The sequence below is a fragment of the Mustelus asterias genome, chromosome 1 (assembly GCF_964213995.1).
Source record: "Mustelus asterias chromosome 1, sMusAst1.hap1.1, whole genome shotgun sequence".
NCBI lineage: Eukaryota > Metazoa > Chordata > Chondrichthyes > Carcharhiniformes > Triakidae > Mustelus > Mustelus asterias.
The window spans coordinates 88,713,605-88,739,128 of NC_135801.1; the positions used below are offsets into that span (position 1 = coordinate 88,713,605).

Genomic DNA, 25,524 nt, shown 5'->3' on the forward strand with positions numbered 1-25,524 from the left:
ATATGTGTGCGAACGACTAATTATTGTGTGCAGTCTAACGAGTACATGCGAGTGAATTTCTTATTTTTCCCAATCGCCTATTTTCGGTACGCGAAAGAAAGATTTTTGAGGATGTTAACGTGCCCAGGGAGTTTAGCACTTAGCCCAGAATAGATTAGTTTTTGGAAGAAGAATTTATACTGAATTCCGAACCAATGAGCCAAATGTCAGCTAAATTTGCTTCAAAATATAGGTGCAGTAATCAGCCTGAATACTGCAGCGTGCTGGATGAACAGAAGGGAGATGATGCAGGGAGGTGGTAGCAGTGGAAAATTACTGGGCAGTTTATTGCATGTACAGGCACAAGGTTTTCAGTTCTCTTTGGCCATTTAAAAAGGGAACAAGGGGTCTTTGCCAACACTGCATAAAATTCTAACTTTATTGCAAATCATTAAACCAGTTACCTTATTTGTCCATCTATCTATTTGATTTATGAAGTTGAGATGGTACACAATATTTTCAAGTACACAGAATGGTTACAGTAAATGCAATTTATACTACGTAGTGAAAGAAATAGCTAGACAATGGGGCTTGGAAAAATCCTATTGCACGACAGCCAAATAAACTCTTCAGTAGGCTGGTAGAAAATGCAGTAGGACTTCACATGGTGGACAAGTCTTTTGGGTTAGATTTGGACTTTTTCCACAATTAATATGCTTCCATTAAAGTATTGAGATACATCATCTAGGGAAACCTGGAATGGCACTGGTTTGCCATAGATTTTATAGCGACAGCAAAGTATTTAAATTTAATCCGAATAGATTGCATTTTTTGGAAATTACATTTTAATCCCTAACTAGATATATGAACTGTATTTGCAGTAATGTGCATTAAGCAATATGCTCATGAGATCTAGAAATATTGAGTATATGCTTAATCTTAATCATATTACGATCATTTATACCCTTCTTCCTATTGCCCACTGTCCATTTGATGTGGTTTCTCGAATTTTTAAAAACAGGAAATCACAAGATTGATAGCCTTCTAAAGAATGACTTTAGGATATATTAGTTTTCACACAACTAACAGACCCGTGGCATTGGTTCACTGCCTTGGGGATCTGAAAAAGCAATTTAATTTAATTGTAAGATTTATTACATGTTTTGTGTTAGAGGTCAGTGGATTTTCTGCAGATAAATTCTGCAAAACCTAAAGGTTTTGTTAAAATTACTAACAAACAAAGGTTCTGTCAGTGCACTAATTATTGAAGGTTTTAGCCACGAAGACAGAGACCAAGCTTTTACGCAACTTATTTTATAATTCTCCTACTCCTGAAATTAAAAATATCTTATTGCTAAATGATGTATGCATGGATGTATGTATTTATAATTTATGCTTTAATATTATCAGCCCATCATGAAACAGTCTCCATGGAACAGCCACCAGAGCAGTGGCTGGAGTGCAGGAGTGTCCTGGGGCGGAATGCAGACCAGGGATCACCGCAGAACTGGAGGTGTAGGAATGCCGACAACCATGAACCAAATCTCTCCGCTGAAGAAACCTTTCTCCAGTAATATTATAGCACCACCCAAATTTCCTCGTTCAGCTCCAACACTGCCACCAAAATCTTGGATCGAAGACAATGTTTTCAGGACGGACAACAATAGCAACACTCTGTTACCTTTACAGGTAAGAACAGGACGTGCTATTTTTTTGGCATGCAAATAGTCAAAAATCAAACTCTGTTGTATCCCCTTGAAGATTAAGTTTCACCAGAAACAATTAAATTTGACAAACAATTTTTATTCTGTCTTCCTCCACCTATTCCCTCATTTGTTTGGACACTGTATGTCAATGTAATTTTTGAAGAATTTTCAAGGAGATTTATTGAGCTAGATGTTACATAGGAATTGAATTAACATAATCATTAAGTTTGAGCATTTTACTGAGCATTTACATGGTTCCAGGTATCTGGTTTTCTTGCCTTTTTGGCATTATGTCTGTGGATGGATTCCTGTTCCCTGTAAGACCATTCGTACTTACTGATGGTTTAAAACCAACAGATCTGCTCTCGTGACACACTGAGCAAACACACCGCTCATTGTGGTGCTAAGCCATTCCAGTGGAAAAAGCTGTAGGTTTGTTCTGCTAGTCTGAATTGAGGAATTGACCCCAATTTGTGTGCATAAATGGCTATTGAGTGAAGATAAAATACTGCAATGGATGAATAGTCATCCTGCTGATACTCATCATCTAAACTTGCACATCAAGAATGTGATGGGCTATATATAGTTGCACCACGGCAAGACTCAGTGGCTTCAGGAAAGAAGGCAAGGAATGAACTTGGATAATTGAACAAAACAATGTGATAATTTTGGTAAATTATTTACAGTACAAAGAATTTTTGTCTGTGGTGGCTTATCACCGCAGCAATCCAAAACTAATTTCTCTGTTCAGCCTTGCCCATTGTCTTGTACTTAAAATACTGTTTAATGGACTTGTTTTAAAGAGGTTATGTATTATTTAAAAAGTGCATTTAAAAAATCTAGATTCATAGTAAGTTAAAAGAAGTTTTGAAAGTGTACAATGTGAAACTGACTACTTTTACTGGTGCAGCATCTAACCCATGCTTGATTCAGTTGCTGCAGTGACAGGCATGCTGGGTTCACTTACACAGAGTCAAAGTGTAATATTGGATGTTTGTATTTTTTTTACCCGTTAGAATTGTGTGTACTAGCTGGCAGTACAATTACATAAAAGTATGCGAAACGTACTTAATGTATTGAAACTCATACACTTTGGTAAGGAAGGGAGAAATCACACAAAGCCAATAATCCTTGAGTACTGTACTGTACAGTTTCTTGAGTGGGGCTCTTAATCACAAACTATTCCAACCCTGTAACATACCTTTTAGAAATAAAATATTTTAAAACAAATAAGCACCAATGTTAAGACAGATAAAGCTTTTTGTCTGATAGCTAAGGAGATCTGTAAGTGGTCTTGCAGATGATTTCTGATGCTGTTGAAAACCTTGGTTTGTATATAGAAGGTATTTTGTGAAAAATCCGTAATTTATTGTTTTATTCACTCGTGATTTTGTGCATACAAATCTTAATTTTGATTTTGTGATGTTTCGGATCATTCCAGATAGAAGCAGTTAGCCTGAAAAAAAAACAATCCTTTTAGGGGATATCTGTGGGAGTCCTCTTGCTTTGACATAAAATTGTCAAAGATTTATTTGGGTCTGACAAGATCAGCCTAGGCTAACAATTTATTTTTCATAATGTTGGGTGAAGAGTGAATCGTGACGAGTAGCTCCTCTGCTCTTAAAAAATCATGTCATTGGATATTTACCTCAGCTGGGAAGGCTGTTGGGTCTTCAATAGATGGCACCTTCAACATTGCAGCACTCTACCAGAACTGCATTTAGATTGTGTACTGAAGTCTCAGGAGTGGGACTTCAACCCACAACGTCTGATACAGAGGTGAAAGTGCTATCACTGAGCCACACCTGATATTTGTATGTAAAAAGCTGCAGCCCTAGTGGCAATTCTTTGGGGACACCACGAGTCACATCCTGCAAATGAGCATGCATAATCCATTATCCCTGCAATTTTCCTTGTTCTTCCTTACCAATTCCCTACTTGCATTAATAGGTTGCTTTAATTTTTGTTGACAGTATCCAATGTGAAACATTATTGATTGCCTCTGGAAGTTCATATAAATAGTATCCATAGACATTCCCTTATTTGTCACATTGGTAACCTTCTCAAAACATTCAACTGAGTTAGTAGGACATGACTTCTTTGATTCTCTCCAAATATTTTACCCGATTATCCAGTCACTCTGTCCATGATGACTGATGCTGGTTAATTTCCCACAAAACTTTTTGACGAATGGTCTATAACTTACTCGCTTTTTTTCCATTCCTTATAAATATTGGAGTAACATTAGCATCTTTGCAATGTAAAAGGAAAATATCTGAATTAAGAGAGTTTCGAAAGATCATAACATAGAAAATATTATTCTGCAAGAATAACCTTGGTTCTGTCAGTGGAGCAGTTACTTCCAATGGACAGTGCAATTGAACAGCCATCAAATGAGGAAGTATATGCCCACACAAAGCTACTCATGAATGTTTTAAACTTATAACATATAAAAGTGGGATGTTACTTAAAGCAATGTGCATTTGCTCAGTCTAAATTTATTATAAACCTAAATCACAGCATTCCACGAGATTTTAATCAGCCTTTTTAAAAGAAAAGTAGGATGCAGAAATTTTGAGTCATTAATTTAGAAATGCACGTGTTTTATATTGAACTGTATCTGTTATACACTCCTTCCTAACTTGTGGCATTCCTTTTTTATAAGCACATCAGTGAAGCTGTCCATAATTGTTGCTCTCTCCTATGTGACAATACCTATTGCTACCCTCTTAAAGAAAGTGCATGCTATCCAATATTACCAACAGTTGCCACTGTTGTAACTGCCAGATTATTATTAAATGTAATGGAATTATTGTTTAAAATATACTAATTACTAAAAAGAATCTTGCTATTTAAGTCTACATAAGTAAATGCCAAGGGAAGCTGAACTCATCTCGTACTAATAAAGCAAAATATTGTGGATGCTGAAAATCTGAAACAAAAGCGGAAAATGTCGGAACAACTCAGCGGGTCTGGCAGCATCTATGGAGAAAGAAATAGAGTTGACATTTCGAGTCCGTATAACTTCTTCAGAGCTCTGACGAAGAGGCAGACAGACTCAAAATTACTCTATTTTCTCTCTCCACAGATGCTGCCAGGCTTGCTGAGTTTTCCAGAATTCTCTGTTTTGTATCTTATTCTTGTGTTTTGTCAACATACGTGGTCACAAGTGTTCCAGTTGGTCACGATTATGGTAGAAAAATTGCAAAATGTAAAACATGGAAAACACAATTATTAATTAATGTTAATAGGCTACTTTGTGGTCTGTAAAATTGATGTAAAGTAAAGGATTGCCTGATCTCTGAACCAAGTAGGCTATAAATTGAGCTGTAATGACAACCATATTAGAATTGAGCATCACTTCCCTCAAGTTTACATTTTTCTGTGTACTCAAAGACAGTTATTTTGCTTTTGCAACTTTTTGCACTGATAATATCTTTGTCTTGTTTGAATAAAAGTGGAACTTAATTTATTGAGTGTTGATTAGAAATAAGTTTCTCTGTTTTCTATGCTGAGCAGAATTGTTGAACGAGGTTTAGTGGGTACACAAGGCGGCACAGTGGTTATAACTGTTGGCACAGTGGTTAGAACTGTTGCCTCAGCGCCAGGGACCCGGCTTGGGTCACTGTCTGTGTGGAGCTTGCACATTCTCCCTGTGTCTGTGTGGGTTTCCTCCCACAGTCCAAAGATATGCGGGTTAGGTGGATTGGCCATGCTAAATTTCCCCTTAGTGTCAGGCGGACTAGCTAGGGTAAATGCATGGGGTTATGGGGATAGGATTTGGGTGGGATTGTGGTCGTGCAGACTCGTTGGGCCAAATGGCCTTCTTCAGCACTGTAGGATTCTATGATTCTACGTCAATTATTTTGAGTTTGCTTGTTGAACAGAAATCGAACTTCAAGGAAACAGTAAACAATGGCAGTCACCTCACAAATCCTTGTCTCCTGAAATCTGGCCATTACAAGCATCAGTACAGCTGCTTTTAAAATAAACAAAACGAGTATTAGTGCTGCCACCTCCCTATGGCGTAACTGGCGACAGCATCAAGTTAAACAGACTGCATTTAATATGCCTGACTATTGGAAAGACCTAATTTAAGAAAACCTTTTTTTGTTATTGAATCTTCTCGGCAGCTAGCCTCAACAAATCTAAAATGTTTTCTTTAGAGTTGTTACCAGGAGCCACGGTAGTAGCACAGCATTTGGCTCAATATAAAAGTGGCATATCTGAATTTGAATGGCGTGAACAAACAAAACAAATTCTGTTACTAGTCTTGTTGAAATCTTTTCCGAGTTGAGGTTTCCATGAACTTCAGCATTGTACGGGTAGCTGACTTCATGTCTGTTAGTTCATTTCTCATAACAATGCAATTGTGTTATGATTATATTGCTGTAGAACCAATTAAAGCCAACTGTCTAAGGTAGTTTGGTGAAAATGGTCACAGCATAATATCTGAACTTTTGTTGCACTTTTCCCTCAAATCACTGAACAAAATATAGGGGAGAAAATATGTCTGTGGTTAGAAATGACTTCAGCCAGGCAAAGGATTTTGGGTTGGGTTTAGTTACTTAATTATTTGAATGCAAGTTCAATATCATTACCCAATCCTGACTGTCATTGATCAAGTGCACAGTCACAGAAATACTATTTTGTATGAAAAATATTTTGGGCCTATGTGATCAGTTGAAGTAACTTTCGCCAGTTTAGATGTCCTTCAACTAAGTATTGGGAAAATTGAAGCCATTATCTTTGATGCTTGTCTCACATTCTGCTCCCTAGTCACCAACTCAATCCTTCTCCTTAGCATTTACCTGAGGCTGAAACAGTTGTTCACAACTTGGGTATTATATTCGGCCATGATACAAACATCTGACCACTGATAAACACCATTATTGAAACAACAGACTATTTCCAACTCTCTAATATCACCTGACTCATCCCTGTCTTCGCTCTTCTGCTGAAACACTCATCCATACTTTTGATATGATGAGTTGATTATTCCAAGGCACTTCTCGTTGACCTCCAATGTATTATCCTACATAAAGGGCGGCACGGTAGCACAGTGGTTAGCACTGCTGCTTCACAGCTCCAGGGTCCCGGGTTCGATTCCCGGCTCGGGTCACTGTCTGTGTAGAGTTTGCACATTCTCCTCGTGTCTGCGTGGGTTTCCTCCGGGTGCTCCGGTTTCCTCCCACAGTCCAAAGATGTGCGGGTTAGGTTGATTGGCCAGGTTAAAAATTGCCTCTTAGATTCCTGGGATGCGTAGGTTAGAGGGATTAGCGGGTAAATATGTGGGGGTAGAGCCTGGGTGGGATTGTGGTCGGTGCAGACTCGATGGGCCGAATGGCCTTCTTCTGCACTGTAGGGTTTCTATGATTTCTATGATTTCTAAGTTGAGCTCCTCCAAACCTACTCCTCTGTCCTAACTTGCGCTAACTCCTGTTTGACCATTACCCTTGTGCTTGCTGGCCCACACTGGCTTGTGGTTAAGCTGAGACTGTTATGAATCAGGGAAGTTGAAAAGCAAGTTCCATGCCTAGCCAAAAGGCAAATCTAGAGTTTGCTTGGAAGGGAGCTGGTGAGGGTGGATGTGAATCACATAAAAACCCTTTTATTTATTACCTTTATAATAAAATATTGCAAGGTGTTTTACAGGATTTTTCCATCAAAATATGGCACTGAATCATACAAGGAAACATTAGGATTAAAAATTCACACCCCTGTTTTCAGTTTCCTCCATGATCTTGCACTTCCACAGCTTTGTGATCTCATGCGTGGTGTTATGGGGAGAGGGCAGGGGGAGAGGGTCTGGGTAAGATAAGCTCTCAGGGAGTCGGTGCAGACTCGATGTGCCAAATGGCCGCCTCCTGCACTGTAGGGATTCTGATATTATCCAACCTCATAAGCCTCTGAGGTATCTATGCTCCTCTAATGCTGACCTCTTGAGTATCCCTAATTTGAATCGTTCCGCCATTCGTGATCATGCCTTCAGCTGCTTAGGCCATAAGCTCTGGAATCCTCTACCTCAACCTCTGTCTGTCTACCTCTCTTTCTTTTAATATGCTTCTCAAAATCTGTATCTTTAGCCAGTCTTTGGTCATTTGCCCTCATGTTTCCTTGTATTGCTCAACATCATATTTTGTTTTATAATCCTATAAACACTTGCGATATTTTCTGAAACTAAGGGCACCATATAAAAGTTGTTTTGTGCGATTCATACTCAGCTTTACTAGCTCTTTTTCAGGCAAACTCTGAATTTGCCTGTTGGCTAGGCATGGGACTTGCTTGCCACCTTCCCCTAATTCGCAGCAGCCTCAACTTTGATGCACTTTCCCTATCTTGGTTAAGGCCTCTTGATGTTCCAGATGCAGCACTAGCTGCAGGGCCTTCTGTTTTCTCACTGAGGGAGGACACATTTCCTGTCTAGGAATGGCTCTGTGATATTTTGCTACCTCCCAAGCGGAAAGCCAACAAGGAAATTCAGAATGACAGGACAATCCCTGTGTTTTTCACCAGTTTCAAAGTGGAGACTTTTGGAACTGTCCAGTTTGACTGAATGCGGTGTACATTGTCTGCGTTTAGTCTGAGTGAAAATGTTGCAAGAAGTAGTGAAAGTGAGAAAAAATGTTAATCTTTAGCAATGGGAAATGTATTCTACACAAATTGTTTATTTGTTTTGGAGTTCTGTGCTATGTTTTCATATTCTTGAAATATGATTATGAAAAAAACTTCCACTTTATGATGCTACCAATGCAGTTTTGGGGAGTAATTATTTATCGTTAAAGTTTTGTTGTCAACTGACTGATTACTTTGTAGATGTGGAATTGTGGTTTGATTTGCAATTTATTGATTTAATAGATGTTCAATAATCAGTATTATTTGCCAAGAACAAATTGCACCGCCTATGCTGAGTAAGCACACGATGTGTTTGTTGGAAAGTGCTGACTACCTTCCTATATAGTAACACGCGATCAACTGAATCCCTAATTTCTAACCCAAACAAATTGCTGGAAAGTAATTGACCCATATATAAGACTCTAAGTCACTGCTGATTGTCAGAATGGGAAGTTTGATTTTAATGCATTCTGTCTGTTCTGTCCTCTTCCCACCACTGGAGTGGAAACTAGAATGAGGTAAATGGCACTGGAGAGTTGAGAATTGACAGCAACTGGATTAGTGCACTACCCAAACTAACCTATGGTACCATCCCCACAAAAACCTGTATAAAACAATCCCACATCTTTCAAATCCCAATTAGTGATGTAATTGCTTAGTTTTGAACTGCAATTATTTCCAGATGTACTATGTAGGAAATAAATATGAAGAGCATCCCAATCGAAACATTCATATTCTTTCTTTGAGGCCAACATGGAAAATTGCATTTGTGCTAATGGGAAAAATGAGTGCAGCATGTTAAAACTTGGGTGAGATGACTATCTAAGACATATTTCTGTTATGCATTGAGAAGCAAGAAATGTATTAGTTTTGCGTTCACACTTGAAGTGGAACATAGAAATATTTATATGATGAACAGAAAGAAGCTGACAAGTAGGTAAAGGATAAGAGAAATAAGGGAACATTATAGATGTGGAGGTATGAGAATGCATTTTTGGAAGAAAACAAGAAGTATGCACTCGAAAGCAGCTGAAGGTTGAGGAGGAACAGAAATCTAGTGGTTCAAATACAAAGCTCCTCGAACGAGAGAGCAGGAAGCTAAATTTGTGGAGAGGGCGAAAATATGTTAAACTTTACAAGATTAAAGAAATAATCATTGAGGCTTAGCCAAAGTTTTGCATAGAGATATGTGCAATGTTTTGGGCGTTTGCATCATAAAGGGAATATTCAAGTTTTGGAGAGCATGCAGTGGGGGTGGAATTATAGACTTAATTTTTGTGCAGGCAATGACTGCACCACTGTCTGAAAAGCTGGGACTGCGCCCACCTCCACGACCTGGGAATGGACAACGAGCTTTTACAGTTGTCAGACTGCCTAAGCCCATGGGTTTCACCCCCATGTGGAAGGATGTCCAGCCTCTAGGACAGTCAGATAACTGGTAGCTCTTAGTTGCTGCAGCGCCACTGCTGGGACTTCGGGCAGTTCTCCCCCATCCTCGTCTGGGAAGCTTTGAAGAAGGCGGATGGCAAAGTAAGTGAGACGACCTTGTTGGGATCAGTCAGGCGAGCCGTGGTAATGAGACAACTTGAGATGCTAAGACTATTTCCAATCACAGAGTAGATTTAATAGAGGTTTTGCTATTCTGAACTGTTTTGTAAGGGTTAATAGGGAAAGATCTTTCTCTGATTGGAGAGCTAATACTGAGGAAACTATCTATTAAAGTGCACACTGTGGGAGAGGTAGAGTTGCTCTACCATTACATATTTTGGAAGAGACCATTGCATAACTTCTATGGGTAAAATTAAAGCAGAGGAGAATATGCAGTGCTTTGGAAAGTGATCAGTACATTGGCCAGAATTCTACAGTATTAAAATGTGATTTTGTGTTCATTGTTGTTATTTCTCTGAAATTGTCTGCAAAATGCAGAAATCCAGAGGTTGCTATCAGTGATTCTCTGCTTCTCCGTAGAATGTGCTGTTGAAGTTCGCATAGACTGCAATTAATTAGAAATCACTGACTTGACGGGAACTTTGCTTTTACGCTATAAGTGACCCTCTGAAAACCATTGAAAAAGTTGCACCTTGTTGAATGTGGTGTAGTAGGTTTTTTTAATGGTGTACTAAGTTCAGAATTTCTTTTGAACAACCTCTCCGGTTCAGAAAAATTAATATTTTATTTGTGGGATGTTAAATTTATCCATGATGATACAATCCCACACTTATTTTTAAGTTTATTTGATCAGTTTTAATTTTAATCTCATGTTTGTGTCCCAATCTTTATTTTCTCTCTGTAAAATATTAAAGAGTGAAGGATTATTTTACTGGTTTTCTGCCTGTGAATTCTTTACTGGGCTTGTGTGCTTAGCCTGCACAATGACAATACTGTTGCAGAATGTGTGGAGATCCCCTTGACTTGGTTCCAGATTAAAATTGTTTTGGGAAAGGTGAAATCCACTCGACAAGACCTGGATTCTTTGGGGGCAGCTTTCAAGGTCAGTGGCAAGCACCATCACTTCACTGCTGACCTCAAATTTCAGATCAGTGGAATTAAAAAAAAAATTGTTTCAGCAAAGAACTTGTGCAAATGCTGTAGTTGTAAACTCTTGGGGTTCTATTTTGCTCTGGTAAGTATTTCAATATATCTTAATTTTAAAATCGCTTTTCAAGTCATCTGGTAATGAACGTTCTATCACTGCTGAGTCTCTTTCCAAGTCTCTTGTGATAATTTTATCCCATTTATTGTGTAATGTGTCGCGTGTATTCCCAAAGTGTAATGTTTTACAATGGTTAACATAGAATTTTATTTGTCTAGCCAATTGGGCAATTGATCTTTATACCTGTACAAGCTTTTAACTGCCTGCTCTGTCTCTTGGTTTCGACATCAAGGGCTATATAAAAATAAGGGTTAGCGTTTGCACCTTAGTTCCCAGTGGATCTGATTCCACAGTAAAAACTGTCCATAATCCAGTGTTATATTTAATATAGATTGGAAATTATAGTAAGTACTGACCCCTGCAGAAACCCACTCAACACATTCCAATCTTAAAGTTCTCTCGAGTACTCTGCTCCCTATTGGTGGATAAAGTCTTGTGAAATGACTTTATTTTATCAGAAGTCTTTGATACAGAACTTGACAAAACTTTTCTGATTGTTCATGTAGATCATGTCACTACCTATTTTGTAGCATCGGCAAAATCGTCAAGGACATTTGCCGGATAGGATCTTCTACTGAAATAACTAACTAGATGTAAATAAAAGCATCTATTCTGCTACAGCTTCTGAGGACTCCTATTGCCGTAGTGTGATATTTTTCATTACCAATGTTTTTATGGCTTTTGTTTTTGCTGACATTGCAAATGTGTTTCAGTTGGATGTGAAGTTATAGGCTGTTTGTGTAGTGAACCCTGTGAGAGGACAAATTAGGCTTTTTTAAAAACCTGTTCGGATTGAACAAAATGTTGACCATGTGATTTGTTAGCAAGTATTCAATTCTATACTCTATGGATTTATGTTACCGCTTGGTAATGTAAAAGCAGTGTGAGTGTATTTTCTTTTTCATTCTTGGACCATAAGCGTTGCTGATTTTATTGTTCAACCCTAATTTCCCTTTAAGTGGTGATGGTGAGCTGATGCCTTAAACCGTTAGAGTCCATGATTTGCCAGGATTTTGCCCCAGGAACAGTGAAGGAATGGTGATATACTTCCAAGTCAGAGTGGTGTGTGGCTTGGAGAGGAACTTGGTGATGTTCACATGCTTCTGCTGCCCTTGTTATTCTAGGTGGTAGAGACTATGGATTTGGAAGATGCTGTAGAAGGAGGCTTAGTGAGTTGCTACAGTGCATCTTTAGATGGTGCACACTGCTGCCACAGTGCATCAGTGGTGGAGGGAGTAATTTTTTAAGGTGGTGGATGGGGTGCTGATCAAGCCCGCTGCTTTGTCTTGAATGGTGTCAAGCTACTTGAATGTTGTTGGAGCTGCATTCATCCAGGCAAGTGGAGAGTATTTTATCACACTCCTGACTTGTAGATTGTAGATGGTAGACAGGCTTTGGGGAGTCAGGGAGATGAATTACTTCCAAAGAATTCCCAACCTCTGACCTCTTGCAGTCGCAGGATTTCTATGGCTGGCCCGTTAAGTGGATTTCCAGATGAAAATTCTATTCTGTTTGTAACTCAGATTTATCGACCATGTGTACCATTTTTGATTCCTGCATACAGTCCTACCCAGTTTGTCACAAATCTGACTTGTTGCAGTGTATGAGGAAGGGGTTTTGAAGTTTGGGTTTGGATCCAACCAGATTGATGGCATAAAAGTCTACCCTCCTTTTCTCTCTGGTACTTGTATGTTAACATAAACAGTGAGGTGTGGAGAACTTGGATTTAACTGTAATCCCAGTAGTTCTATTTCTAAAGTACAATGTAACTGACAATTTGGCAAAATATTGATATAAGGAGTACTGCTTTAGAAAATGTAGAAAATGTTTGCATTGGTATGCAGTCGGACATTTCTGCATACCAAATAAATGAGAGGGGAAGTTATTTTGGTCGCTTGTTTGCGACATAAGTTAATTAATTAAAGAAACTCAAAATAAAAGAAACTAATAAAGTGAAAGGAACACCGGGCATACCTGAAAATAAGATGTTAACCTGTTGAAGCTGCGATATTGCTACAAGTATACTAAACAGCAGGAACATGCACCTTATAGACAGAGCAAAGTGACCACAAAACCTACAGATCAGATCAAAGCTCTGCAGTCTTGCCACATCCAGTCATGAATAATAGCAGTTGTATAATGGGAGGAGGTGGCTCCATGACTATCCCCAAGCGCAAAGATAGTGGAGCACAGCACTTGAGTGCAAATGACAATGTTGAAGTGTTTACAACAATCTTCAACCAAATATACAGAGTGGATGATCCTTCTTGGCTGTCCCCTGAGATCTCCATCACGTACTGGTCTTCAGCCAATTCAATTAATTTTGCATGTTATTAGAAAATTGCACTGGATACAACAAAGGTCTTGACAATATCCTGGCTGTCATGCAGAAGATTTGGGCTCCAGAATTAGTCACACCTCTATCAAGCTGTTCCAGTGCAGTTACAACACTGGCATCTGCCCAAGTATGTCCTGTTCACATAAAGCAGGGCAAATCCAACTGAGCCAATTACCCTCATCAGCATAGTAATGGAAAGAGTCGTCAATGGTGCCATAAAGCAGCGCTTACTCACCAATAACCATCATATTGATGCTCAGTGGGGTTTGGCAGGACTGTGTTCAGCTCCAGACCTCATTAAAGTCTCGGCCCAGATGCGGACGAAAGAGCTGAACTCCTGAGGTGTAAGGCAGCTCTTGACACCAAGACAGCATTCGACTGTGTGTGATACCTCGCAAACCTAACTAAAGTGAACTCAGTGGGGTTTGGGGAAAAAGTCTTTAGTGGGAATCAGACCTTTTCAGACATTTTCATACAGATCTGCTACTGTATAATGCCACCCAATCATTAGGGAGTGAAGTTACATGCTTACAGACATGGGGGTGGTAATTGGAGATTTATTATCTCAGCTGCTAAGCATTTTTTTGTTCATTTACAGAATGTGGGCATTACTGGCTAGGGCAACATTTATTGCCAATTCCTAATTGCCCTTGAGAAGGATGGGGAAGCTTCCTTCCTGAGCACTGCAGTTCCTGTGGGGTAGGTACACCCAAGGTGCTGTTGGGGCGGAAGAGCCGGCATTGCTACAGGAGTTCCTCAGGGCAATATTCTAGCCTAGGCTAGTCCCAGGCTAGCCACACAGATCCCTGTCGACTATGGCAAGGTCTGCAAGACATAACAGGCTACAAGATGAAGACATGTAAAATCGTTGGCACCAACGCACCCCTCCCTGATGAGCTCAATGCACCCTATGCCCGTTTTGAGCAAGAGGTCAGCAAGAGCACGCCCTCCACCCTGGAAGCCTCAGGTGAATCTATATCTGAAGTCACCATTGTAGATGTCAGAGCAGCCTTCTCGAAGGTCAATCCATGGAAAGCGACTGGCCTGGGTGGGGTACCCAGACAAGCACTCAGATCCTGCGCGAATCAGCTGTCTGGGGCATTTGCAGACATCTTCAACTTCTCTTTACAACAATCTGAGGTCCCTATCTGCTTCAAGAAGACAACCATCATCCTGGTACCAAAGAAAAGCATAGCAACATGCCTTAATGACTATCGTCCAGTGGCTCTGACATCCATCATTATGAAGTGTTTCCAAAGGTTAGCCATGGCGTGAATCAGTTCTGGCTTCCTAGACTGCCTGGATCCACCACAGTTTCCCTACCGCCACAACAGGTCCACAGCAGACACCATCTCCCTGGCTCTGCACTCAACTCTGGAACACCTAGCTAACAAAGACACCTATATCAGACTCTTATTTATCGACTTACAGCTCAACCTTGCATACCATTATTCCTGTGGCCTGGGGCTCGGCTCCTCCCTCTGCGACTGGATCCTACAGACCGCAATCAATAAATAGGGAACAACACCACCTCCATGATCACACTCAACACCAGTGCTCCACAAGGTTGTGTCCTCAGCCCCTTACTATACTCCTTATACATTTATGACCGTGTGGTCAAATTCCCCTCCAATTCAATTTTCAAGTTTGCCGATGACACCACCGTAGTGGGTCGGATCTCAAACAATGATGAGACGAAGTGCAGGAAAGAGATAGGGAATCTGGTGAACTGGAGCGACAACCATAATCTCTCCCTCAATGTCAACAAAACGTAGGAGATAGACATCTACTTCAGGAAGCGCAGTGGAGGATATGCCCCTGTCTCCATCAACGGGGATGAAGTAGAAATGGCCAAGAGCCTCAAGTTTTTAGATGTCCAGATCACCAACAGCCTGTCCTGGACCCCCCCATGCTGGCACTATAGTTAAGAAAGCCCACCAAAATCCCTACTTAGAAGACGAAGGAAATTTGGCATGTCAGCTATGATTCTCTCCAACGTTTACAGTTGCAACCAGAAATAATGCTTTCTATATTGCATCAAAGCTTGGTATGGCTCCTGCTCTGTCCGAGACCGCAAAAAACTACAAAGAGTCGTGAATGAAACCCAGTCCATCACTCAGACCAGCCTCCCATCCATTTACTCCGTCTACATTTCCTGCTGCCTCGGAAAAGCAGCCAGCATAATTAAGAATCCCACGCAACCCAGACATGTTCTCTTCCACCTCCTTCCGTCGTGAAAAAGGTACAAAAGTTTGAGGATACGTACCAACCAACTCCAGACAGCTGCTTCCCTGCTGCCATCAGACTTTTGAATGGACCTACCTCGCATTAAGTTGATCTTTTTCTACACCCTAGCTGTTACACTACATTCTGCACTCTCTCCTTTCCTTCTCTATGAACGGTATACTTTGTCTGTATAGCGTGCAAGAAACAATACTTTTCACTGCATACTAATACACGTGACAAATCAAATCCAATCAAATATAGTTGCTTTGTTAATTTGCTTTCAGATTCCAAATAGCTTAAGTGCCAATAAGTAACTGTCTTTGACTCTTTGGTGTAAATATACCTGACAAAAACTTTCAACTTGCTGTATACAGCATCGGTATGTGGTTAGAAATTCTTGTGAAATGACATCCCTTTCCAGCTTAATAATTAAATATATTGCATTACAAAGTTAAGTTAATCAGTTCAGCTGTAGGGGAGCAATTCATCTTGGCTACCTTGGGGTGTGGAGGGAAAAAAGTTGCTCTGACCAAGGGTCATCCGGACTCAACTTGGCTCTATTCTCTCTCCACAGATGCTCTCAGGCCTGCTGAGATTTTCCAACATTTTCAGTTTTTGTTTCAGATTCCAACATCCGCAGTATTTTGCTTTTATGAAAAAAGTTGATCCCCATTTTTTTTCTAAGTGCTATTTAGTATTCAGCAACACGCTGGAAATGTAAGTATAGGATTGAGTTTGATGTGTCCTGATCTGGTTAACTAACTAGCCGCCAACACCCAACTGTCTAGACCTGCACATGAAGGTGAGATTCTGGAGCATCGTGATATGGAGGCATACCCTACCAGGAGTTCCTTCTTTAAAAAAATGAAGAATGGAAGGAAGACATGAAAGTTGTTGCAGCTGTACTGTATATCCTGATAAGGTATGCTCAGACTGCTGCTGCTGAGTCATGACTGATCATCTGCCAGCTTGAGGGAATTGAATTTAAAGGATCAAGATAGTTGTGAAGGCTGTCACTTGACTGTGAAATACCAGGCCAGTGGAATCATCATTTTCAAAATAATTTGAACACATTGAAGTGGTTGTTTACAATGAAGAAATTCAGTTTGATTTGTGTGTGGAAATATACGGACACTTGATAAGAAGCATTAAGCAGAGTTTTTATATTGTTTCCATCTCTACTTGTGATACTCAGTACTGAAGAACAATGAGGCATTGCTGGGGGGATTGTTACAGGAATTGTGTGACACTTGCAGGAAATACATACGATATGTCACACTTAATGTTTTACTAATCAATCTAGTATTGCACGCAGAGTAAAGTTCATTTATTTAATAAAGTATGGCTGAATAATGGAATCCAGATGAAGATGGGTGGCCAGAATAATCTGCTCACTGGGAAAACAGCACAAAGTGAGGGAAATGAAAAGGGAGACAAAAGGGAAGAAAACTGTGGTATAGGTGGAGTGTGTGCAAACAATGGCATAGGTGGGGTGGGTGCAAAGCTGACTTGCTGCTCTTGATGGGAGGAAATGGTGGCCTAAATGCTATTCAGTGGGAGTTCTTGTGGAAGGGGAATGGTGCCTGCATGTATGTTTGGAGAGGCTGTTAGCTGAGAGCTGGCCAGGATGAATAACGGTGAGTGGGGAAATCCTGCTTAAGAATGAAAATGCTCCTTGCTGATTGGGGATTATCCTGAATTTCTACTCGGGAAAGGTGGAAATCATACTTCAATGAGGGAGAGAAACCATCTCAGTTCTTGGGTGGAACAGGGGTAGTGGGGGTGTGGGATTGAGTGGAAATACCTCTAGTACTGTTCAGAGGGGCAAGTGTGATCCCCATGGTGGTGTTGGAATGCTATTCTGTTTTTAGGGAACTATACTACACCAGTAGAGTGGATACCTGGTGTTGTTTCACAGGGTGATGAAGTAGGTGGTGAGCTCGGGAAGATGAATCCATCTTGATCTGAAGAAGTAGTTGGAAGCTATTGCTAACATTCTACTTCAGGAAGTAAATGTGGCTTATTGACTGGATGAGTAAGGAACGCTGAGTTTTTACACTTTTATTGCATTATGGTACAGAAATCACAATGAAGACTAGCAGGAGAATTCTGCATGAATTTATTTCCCAATTTGGATTATGATACAACAATTTTAGAACATAGAACAGTACAGCACAGAACAGGCCCTTCGGCCCACGATGTTGTGCCGAGCTTTATCTGAAACCAAGATCAAGCTATCCCACTCCCTATCATCCTGGTGTGCTCCATGTGCCTATCCAATAACCGCTTAAATGTTTCTAAAGTGTCTGACTCCACTATCACTGCAGGCAGTCCATTCCACACCCCAACCACTCTCTGCGTAAAGAACCTACCTCTGATATCCGTCCTGTATCTCCCACCACGAACCCTATAGTTATGCCCCCTTGTAATAGCTCCATCCACCCGAGGAAATAGTCTTTGAACGTTCACTCTATCTATCCCCTTCATCATTTTATACACCTCTATTAAGTCTCCCCTCAGCCTCCTCCGCTCCAGAGAGAACAGCCCTAGCTCCCTCAACCTTTCCTCATATGACCTACCCTCCAACCCAGGCAGCATCCTGGTAAATCTCCTCTGCACTCTTTCCAGCGCTTCCACATCCTTCTTATAGTGAGGTGACCAGAACTGCACACAATATTCCAAATGTGGTCTCACCAAGGTCCTGTACAGTTGCAGCATAACCCCACGGCTCTTAAACTCCAACCCCCTGTTAATAAAAGCTAACACACTATAGGCCTTCTTCACAGCTCTATCCACTTGACTGGCAACCTTTAGAGATCTGTGGATATGGACCCCAAGATCTCTCTGTTCCTCCACAGTCTTCAGAACCCTACCTTTGACCCTGTAATCCACATTTAAATTTGTCCTACCAAAATGAATCACCTCACATTTATCAGGGTTAAACTTCATTTGCCATTTTTCAGCCCAGCTTTGCATCCTATCTATGTCTCTTTGCAGCCTACAACAGCCCTCCACCTCATCCACTACTCCACCAATCTTGGTGTCATCAGCAAATTTACTGATCCACCCTTCAGCCCCCTCCTCTAAGTCATTAATAAAAATCACAAAGAGCAGAGGACCAAGCACTGATCCCTGCGGCACACCGCTAGCAACCTGCCTCCAATCCGAAAATTTTCCATCGACCACCACCCTCTGTCTTCGGTCAGACAGCCAGTTACCTATCCAATCGGCCAACTTTCCCTCTATCCCACACCTCCTCACTTTCATCATAAGCCGACCAGGGGGACCTTATCAAACGCCTTACTAAAATCCATGTATATGACATCAACTGCCCTACCTTCATCAACACACTTAGTTACCTCCTCAAAAAATTCTATCAAATTTGTGAGGCACGACTTGCCCTTCACAAATCCGTGCTGACTATCTCGGATTAATCCGCATCTTTCTAAATGGTCGTAAATCCCATCCCTAAGGACCCTTTCCATCAATTTACCAACCACCGAAGTAAGACTAACCGGTCTATAATTACCAGGGTCATTTCTATTCCCTTTCTTAAATTTTGTTTGGATGCTTAAATGAATGTGATGTGCAGTTATTTTTATGGAGCTTGCGGGTACTATCTCTCGAATGCTCAAGCCTTAGGTACATCAGAATGGATTCAGCTTCTGGGGGCGGGGGAGTGACAACAATTCTTCAGGATTGGTTTTCAGAGCTGTCTTTGGAAAAGGAGCATATGGGAGGGGCTTTGGGATATAGGGATTTGATGCAATAAGAGAGATTGATTTTCACACAGACCTATTACTGTATAATGCCACCCAATGGATATGTAGTGAAGCTACATGCTTACACTCTTGCAGATTCTGCTCAAGTTATATTTCGCCCTTTATTGAGTTTGGCACTCCTGTTATGTGACCTATATTTAGTATTTATAATAAAGTTCTAACTGGTGTCTTAGTTATGGAAAATGGCAAAGATAGACCAGGAAAAAACATGTTCTCAATTTGGAAAGTCAATTCTACTAAGCTATGAATTAAACTTGGACTGGAAGCAACTACTTTGAAGGTCAAGCAGTGTTAAGTCAGGAGACAGTGAATGTTCACGAAGAAAGGGGATGGGACTCCCAAACATCAAGCCCCTTGGATTTCAAGGAGATTACAATATAGGATTAGGCAGAAAATGCAAGCTTATGTCAGATACCGAGAGCTCCATAACAACGTTCCCTCTAACTTCTGTTTGCTCTGAGTGATTTGCTTGTTGTACTGCATCCCTTTTAAGATTCCTGTGTGACTGCGCATGAAGACATTGTAAAGGGAATATTGCTTTTTATGCAGCCTATTTGTTCCCTGTGTGGCTCATTCCTGATTGCTGTGCAGCCTGGGAGGAATATTGTTCAAGTCTGCAGGAAGTCTGGAGGAGTGTAGAAAATGCAGGGGTGAAATTTAAAAGTAAATTAGGAAAACAGAAAGCATGAAAAACAATTGGTAAGGAAAATCCAAAGACATTTTTAGAGCAAGACAATAAATAACCAAGGAAAACATAGGATCTATTTGAAATCAAAAAGGTAAAACCTGTGTGGGCCTGGTTCTTGATGATTATTTTGCATCTATCTTTACCCCCCCCCCCTCTTTTTTGTAATGTAGACATTATATTTGAGGAGAAGATAGGATATAGTGAGAGAAGACATATCAAGTGTTTTAGATTCTTTGGAAGTAAATAAATTGCCAGGCCTAGATGAAGTTTTCCCAGGCTGATGAGAGGAGTAAGAGAGGAAATAACAAAGGCTCTGGACCATCATTTCCCAATCCTGTCTGGCTACAGACATGATCACGGTGAACTGACAATGTTGTACTGTTGTTTAAAAAGGAAGGGATGGAGACCAAGTAATTTCAGCTTAATCTAACTTGTGGGCAAATTATTGGAAGAAATTCTGGGTGCTGTGTCAATTGTCATTTAGAATGATTGATCAAGGACAATCAGAATGGATTTATTTAGAGAAGTAAAGCAAAGAAAATGCTGAAAATACTCTGCAGGTCAGACAGCATCTGTGGAGAGAGAAACAAGAGTCAAAGAGCTTATATCTGATTGTTGAAGAAATGTTACATCTGACCAACTTGATTGAATTTTTTTGAGGATTTAACAACGTGGGTTGTTGAGCGTAATAATGCCTTTGTAGTTTACATGGAGTTTAGCAAGGCTTTCATAAGTCCATATTATGGATTGCACAGAAAAGGGAAAGTTCTTGGATCCAAGAGAACAACAAAAGCAACCTGCGTTCAAAGTACTATATAAATACAACAAAATAGTACTTCACAAATGTTATAAAACTAAATATGATACTGAGTAACCTAATGAGATATTCAGGCAGATGATCAAAAGCTTCATCAAAGAGGGAGGTTTTAAGGAGGGATTTCAAGGAAGAAAGAGATTAGATGTTTAAGGAAGGATTTCCCGAGCTTAGGATCTAAGTGATTAAAAGTACGGCCACCAATGTTGTAACAATTAGAATCGGGAATGTTCAAGAGGCCAAAATTAGAGAAGCACGAAGATCTGAGGGCTGGAGGAGATTATAGAGATTAGGGACCAGGCATTGGTAAGATTTGAAAAACAGGATGAGAATTTTAAGATCCAGGCATTGTTTAACCAAGTACCAATGTAGGCCAGCAAGATGGTGGGTAAATGGGATTTTGGTGCAAGTTGGAACACAACAGAGTTTACAGAGGATAGATTGTGAGAGGGTGGTCAGGTATGTATGAGAACAATGAAATCTGAAGATAATGGCATGGATGAGGGCTTCTGTAACAGAAGAGCCGTGGCATGAATGAGACGGGCAATGCTACACCGGTGAAAATAGTCAGAAAGTGATGGGTGGTTGAAAGCTCATATATGACACCAAGGTTGTGAACAGTCTGGTTCAGCCTTAGACAATTGCCAAGGGAGAGATGGTGTTGGGTGGCTAGGGAGTGGAGTTTGCTACGGGGGCCAAAAGCAGTTGTTTTAGTCTTCCTGATATTTAATTGGAGAAAATTTATCTTCATCCGATAATGGATGTCGGGCAGGCAGTCTGACAATTCGGAGACAATGGAGTGGTTTAGCAGGTTAATGAGGTAAAGCTGGATGTCATCATTGCGTTTATGGAAATTGACATGCTTTCAGATGACACCGAGGTGGAGCTTTAGTTGAGAAATGGGGATGACAGATCTTTGGGCAATGCTAGAGGTGACGGTGCTGGAGTGGGAAAGAAGCTGTTGATGGTGATTCTCTGGCTACAGTTAGGTAGACGTGAGTGTGTCTCACCTAGCTGAGTGAGATGGGGCTTTGGAGGAGAACGGTTCGATCAGTCATCTCTACAGCTGCGAGTATGCTTTTGCTTTTGTCACAGTCACACAGGATACCAATTTTGACTTTGGTAGACAAGATGGGACAGTAGTTTGCAAAGATGGTGGGATTAAGCTTTTTTTTTACTAACAGTGTTGATGCAGACTTTAAGGTGAGGGGGACACAACCTGAGGAGGGAGAAATATTAACAAAATCAGCTAATTTGGAGGCAAAGTTAGGTGGTCAGCAGTTTAGTGAGAATAGGGTTGAGGGAGCAAGAGGTAGGTCTCACGGACAGGATGAGCTCAAATCGCATGAGGGGATATAGGAAAGCAACTAGAGAAGGAAGATAGTTCAGGTCTCAGGCAGGGTGGAACTTTCGAGGAAGTTTGGCCATTTGGGCTCGTTGAAGGGAGACGCACAACAGAGGCCAAATAGATCTAACTGGTATGGCTAAACCAGTTGTCCGCCATATTTCAAGTCTGTATTCCTTGGACTTGAATATGGATAGAGTTAACTAATCTTTGGATATGGATTGAATTAATTAATCTTTAGATCATCATGTTAATTTTATTGAATTATTTGCATCAATTTATAAAGTTTTGAGAGACATATGAATATAAAACAAATCTTCTAAGCTATGTATGAAATGTTGTTGAGTGTCCCAAAAGCTAGTAACTATTGGATGAGAATTTTTAGGTGACATCTCAAACATTAGGTACAGTGAATGGCTATGGTTACAGCCAATTTGTAATATAGAACTGAGGATTGTTATAACGTGTGGTGATTAGCTCACAAAATCAGAGTTAGATTGCAGCATGTTAATTGCATTCTTGCCAAGCTTAAGCGTTGTTAGATGGGGTCCATTGTCTTCAGTGTCAGCTATAGTCAAATGAGTGAATGGCACTGGTATTGTGCTGTATATGACTTGTGCACCAATTCACCTGTACCTTCAGATAATTCCATTATCTGGAATTTCCTCACTAAATTCCACTGCTTCTTCACCTCGCTCTTCTCCACTTAGATTCTCCTTAAAACCCACGTCTTGAACCAGAATTGCCCCATCTAATACGTTCTCCTTTGACTCGGTTTTTTTGTAAAGGGACTTTGGATATTTTTTTAATTGATTGAAGTTACTATATTAAGTTGTTGATTTCCATTTTACTTCATTCATTCACAGTTGTCAATTTCCAAGTTCAAAATTTCCTGCCTATTTGCAATGTAGCACACTTTTTTTCAACAAAACTTTCTGCATCTGTTAGAATTGGTGTGATGTTATAAAGTGTATGGTTAAAAAACCATTGTTAAGCTTCATGTGTTAGTTGTTAATTTCTTAATTCCTGCAGAATATTACTATGTTCAGAGGAAAATATTTAAATGAATGATTCTGCCACAAGTTTGAGAGCTAAAAATGCAATGCAAAATAGATTGCAATTACAGTACTGTAAAAATGGTGCCATAATTGTTATGGGTAATCGAGCATATTTGTCATTTGCTTCATTACAATAGACATATTACTGTGCAGCTGAATAACCTTTTTTCTTAAAAAGAGGTTGTGATCCACCAAACTGGGGAACATTTGGCCATTCAATATTGTAATTACTTTCATTTATCAACGAGGGAAAGAACTATCTTTAAAGGGGTAGCTACGTTATCCACAGAAACAGAACTTCTGCCTTCCTTTGTTGCCAAAGGATTTGCTTGTGACTAAAATGTTGGTAAAGTGTAAGGATCATACAGCTTTAACATTACTGATGAGTACACCTGACGAGTCGGTTTTCACATCCAAACAAACATGCTTGTTACATTGATTGCCAAAAGTGTTTAGCCCCTGACACCTGATGAGCTAGGAAAGAAAAACTCTGAAACATCATTAGAGTCATTACTGGGAAATTTTCACAGCTATCCAAAAATGCTTATAAAAATTGCTTGTCAAATGGATTGATATAAAGACTGTAACAGTGATTAATTTAAATGTTTTATTAATTTATGTATTTAACAGGGACATCTATCATTGCAAAAGATCTGCATGGAGATTTTATTCTGTTAAATGTTTTATTCCTTTAAGTGTGTTAGTCTGCACTACCAAACATCTTAAGACTTGAAATTTTCTGCATTTTTCTAATTGTATTTTTTAATTTCATGAAATTATTTTTAGCATCATAGTGGCAAAGTGTATTGCTGCCTCACCGTGCCAGAGACCTAGGCTGAATTCCAGCATTAGGTGACTGTGTGGAGTTTCCATGTTCTCCCCGTGTCTGCGTGGGTTTCCTCCGATTTCCGCCCACAGTCCAAAGATGCGTAGGTTAGGTGGATTAGCCATAGTAAATGCGTGGGGGTATGGGGATAGGGCAGTGGGATGGGCCTGGGTAAGATGCTCTATCGGAGAGTCAGTACAGACTCGATAGGTCGAATGGCCTCCTTCTGCAATGTAGTAATTCTATGGTTCTAGTTATAGAAGATACTTCTGTGAAAGGGCAATTGTCATGGAACAGCTCTGCAATGCAGTGTTACAGCACGCCAAAGTATCAATGTATAGTGTCTCCAATTTTATTCCTCCTACATTCTCTTCATAGATGCTTAACCAGCTGTATTTTTCCAGCATGTTGTATTTTATTTTTTGCTCCTTGTTTTTTACCATCGCAGTGTAAGGAGGCATTGAGAAAAAGTCAAACATCCCACAAGGAGAAAATCTGAGGGAAAGTTATCCCCAGACTTTGCTTACAATCCAATTGCCATGAGAGCAGTGTTAGTTGAAGCCAGGTAGCAAACATTTTTCTTGCATTTTGGGCAGCAGGTGGTCTTGGTAGATGAGGAAATTGGAATAAATAGAGTGCAGCGTATCCAGAGAAAGAAAAATCAGTGTTTGAAATGTTACTCAGCATGATCAGAATAAGGCTTTAGTTTGCACAAGTGTCCAATTTAACAAGTTTCAGTTGCACTTTGATTCCCATTATGTGTATCTTTACAAAATATTTGTAAAAAGGATTATATAATTTGAAATTTTTTGACCTGCTTTAACTGATTACTGTAAAAAGGTGCTGCATATTAAGATAGCCTGCTGAGCTTGGATAATCTAGAGTCAAAGTATCCTAGTAAGAAAAATAAAACCCATATCTAGATTTTTCTGATCCTTTAAGACATAACGTGATTTTCACTTAATTGACCCAGTTACTCTTAACAGTTGAAAAAATTTACATAGTTACATCTTTGTAAAAGTTTAAGTTGTATGTTCTATAAACTCCATGATAGTGTTAAAAATTGTCAGTTCTTCTCTGTTCGTTAAAATTGTTTTTTTAATGCCTGTTTTTAAGTTGCAATGAATCTTCCTGGCAAACAGCCGTTCAAGAGTGGTGTCTGTAAATACCCATATACGGTACTCTCTTTAGTACATAAGTGTTTCCATTAATTATAGGTGAGTTTCTAATATGTTTACTATATACTTCAGCCCTAGAAACAAAATACGAATACTCATTATTTTTTGTGGAATACTTAAAAATTAAATATAACTTGATATAAGGAATAAATTCATCACTCTACTTTAACTGGCAGTATCAACCAAGCAGTTTTTGTTTGAATTTCTGATAAAAGGCTTCAGATTCGCTTCTGTTGCACTCAAGTAAAGGATTGAAATTCTTCCTGTTGATAAAATTGATGCAAAAAAAAAGTCAGCATGAGTCTAAAGTAATTAG

The 25,524-nt window shown here is 39.9% G+C and overlaps 1 protein-coding gene across 2 annotated transcripts in view; it reads left to right on the top strand.

Annotated features, from left to right (window-relative positions):
• LOC144495098 (cytoplasmic polyadenylation element-binding protein 2-like) overlaps window positions 1-25,524 on the top strand; it is a 117,684-nt gene that overhangs the window by 3,972 nt on the left and 88,188 nt on the right. For both annotated transcript variants that reach the window (XM_078214985.1, XM_078214993.1), the window contains exon 2: window positions 1,390-1,668. In XM_078214985.1, the coding sequence (XP_078071111.1) occupies window positions 1,390-1,668 (279 nt within the window). The remainder of the gene's footprint in view (window positions 1-1,389; window positions 1,669-25,524) is intronic.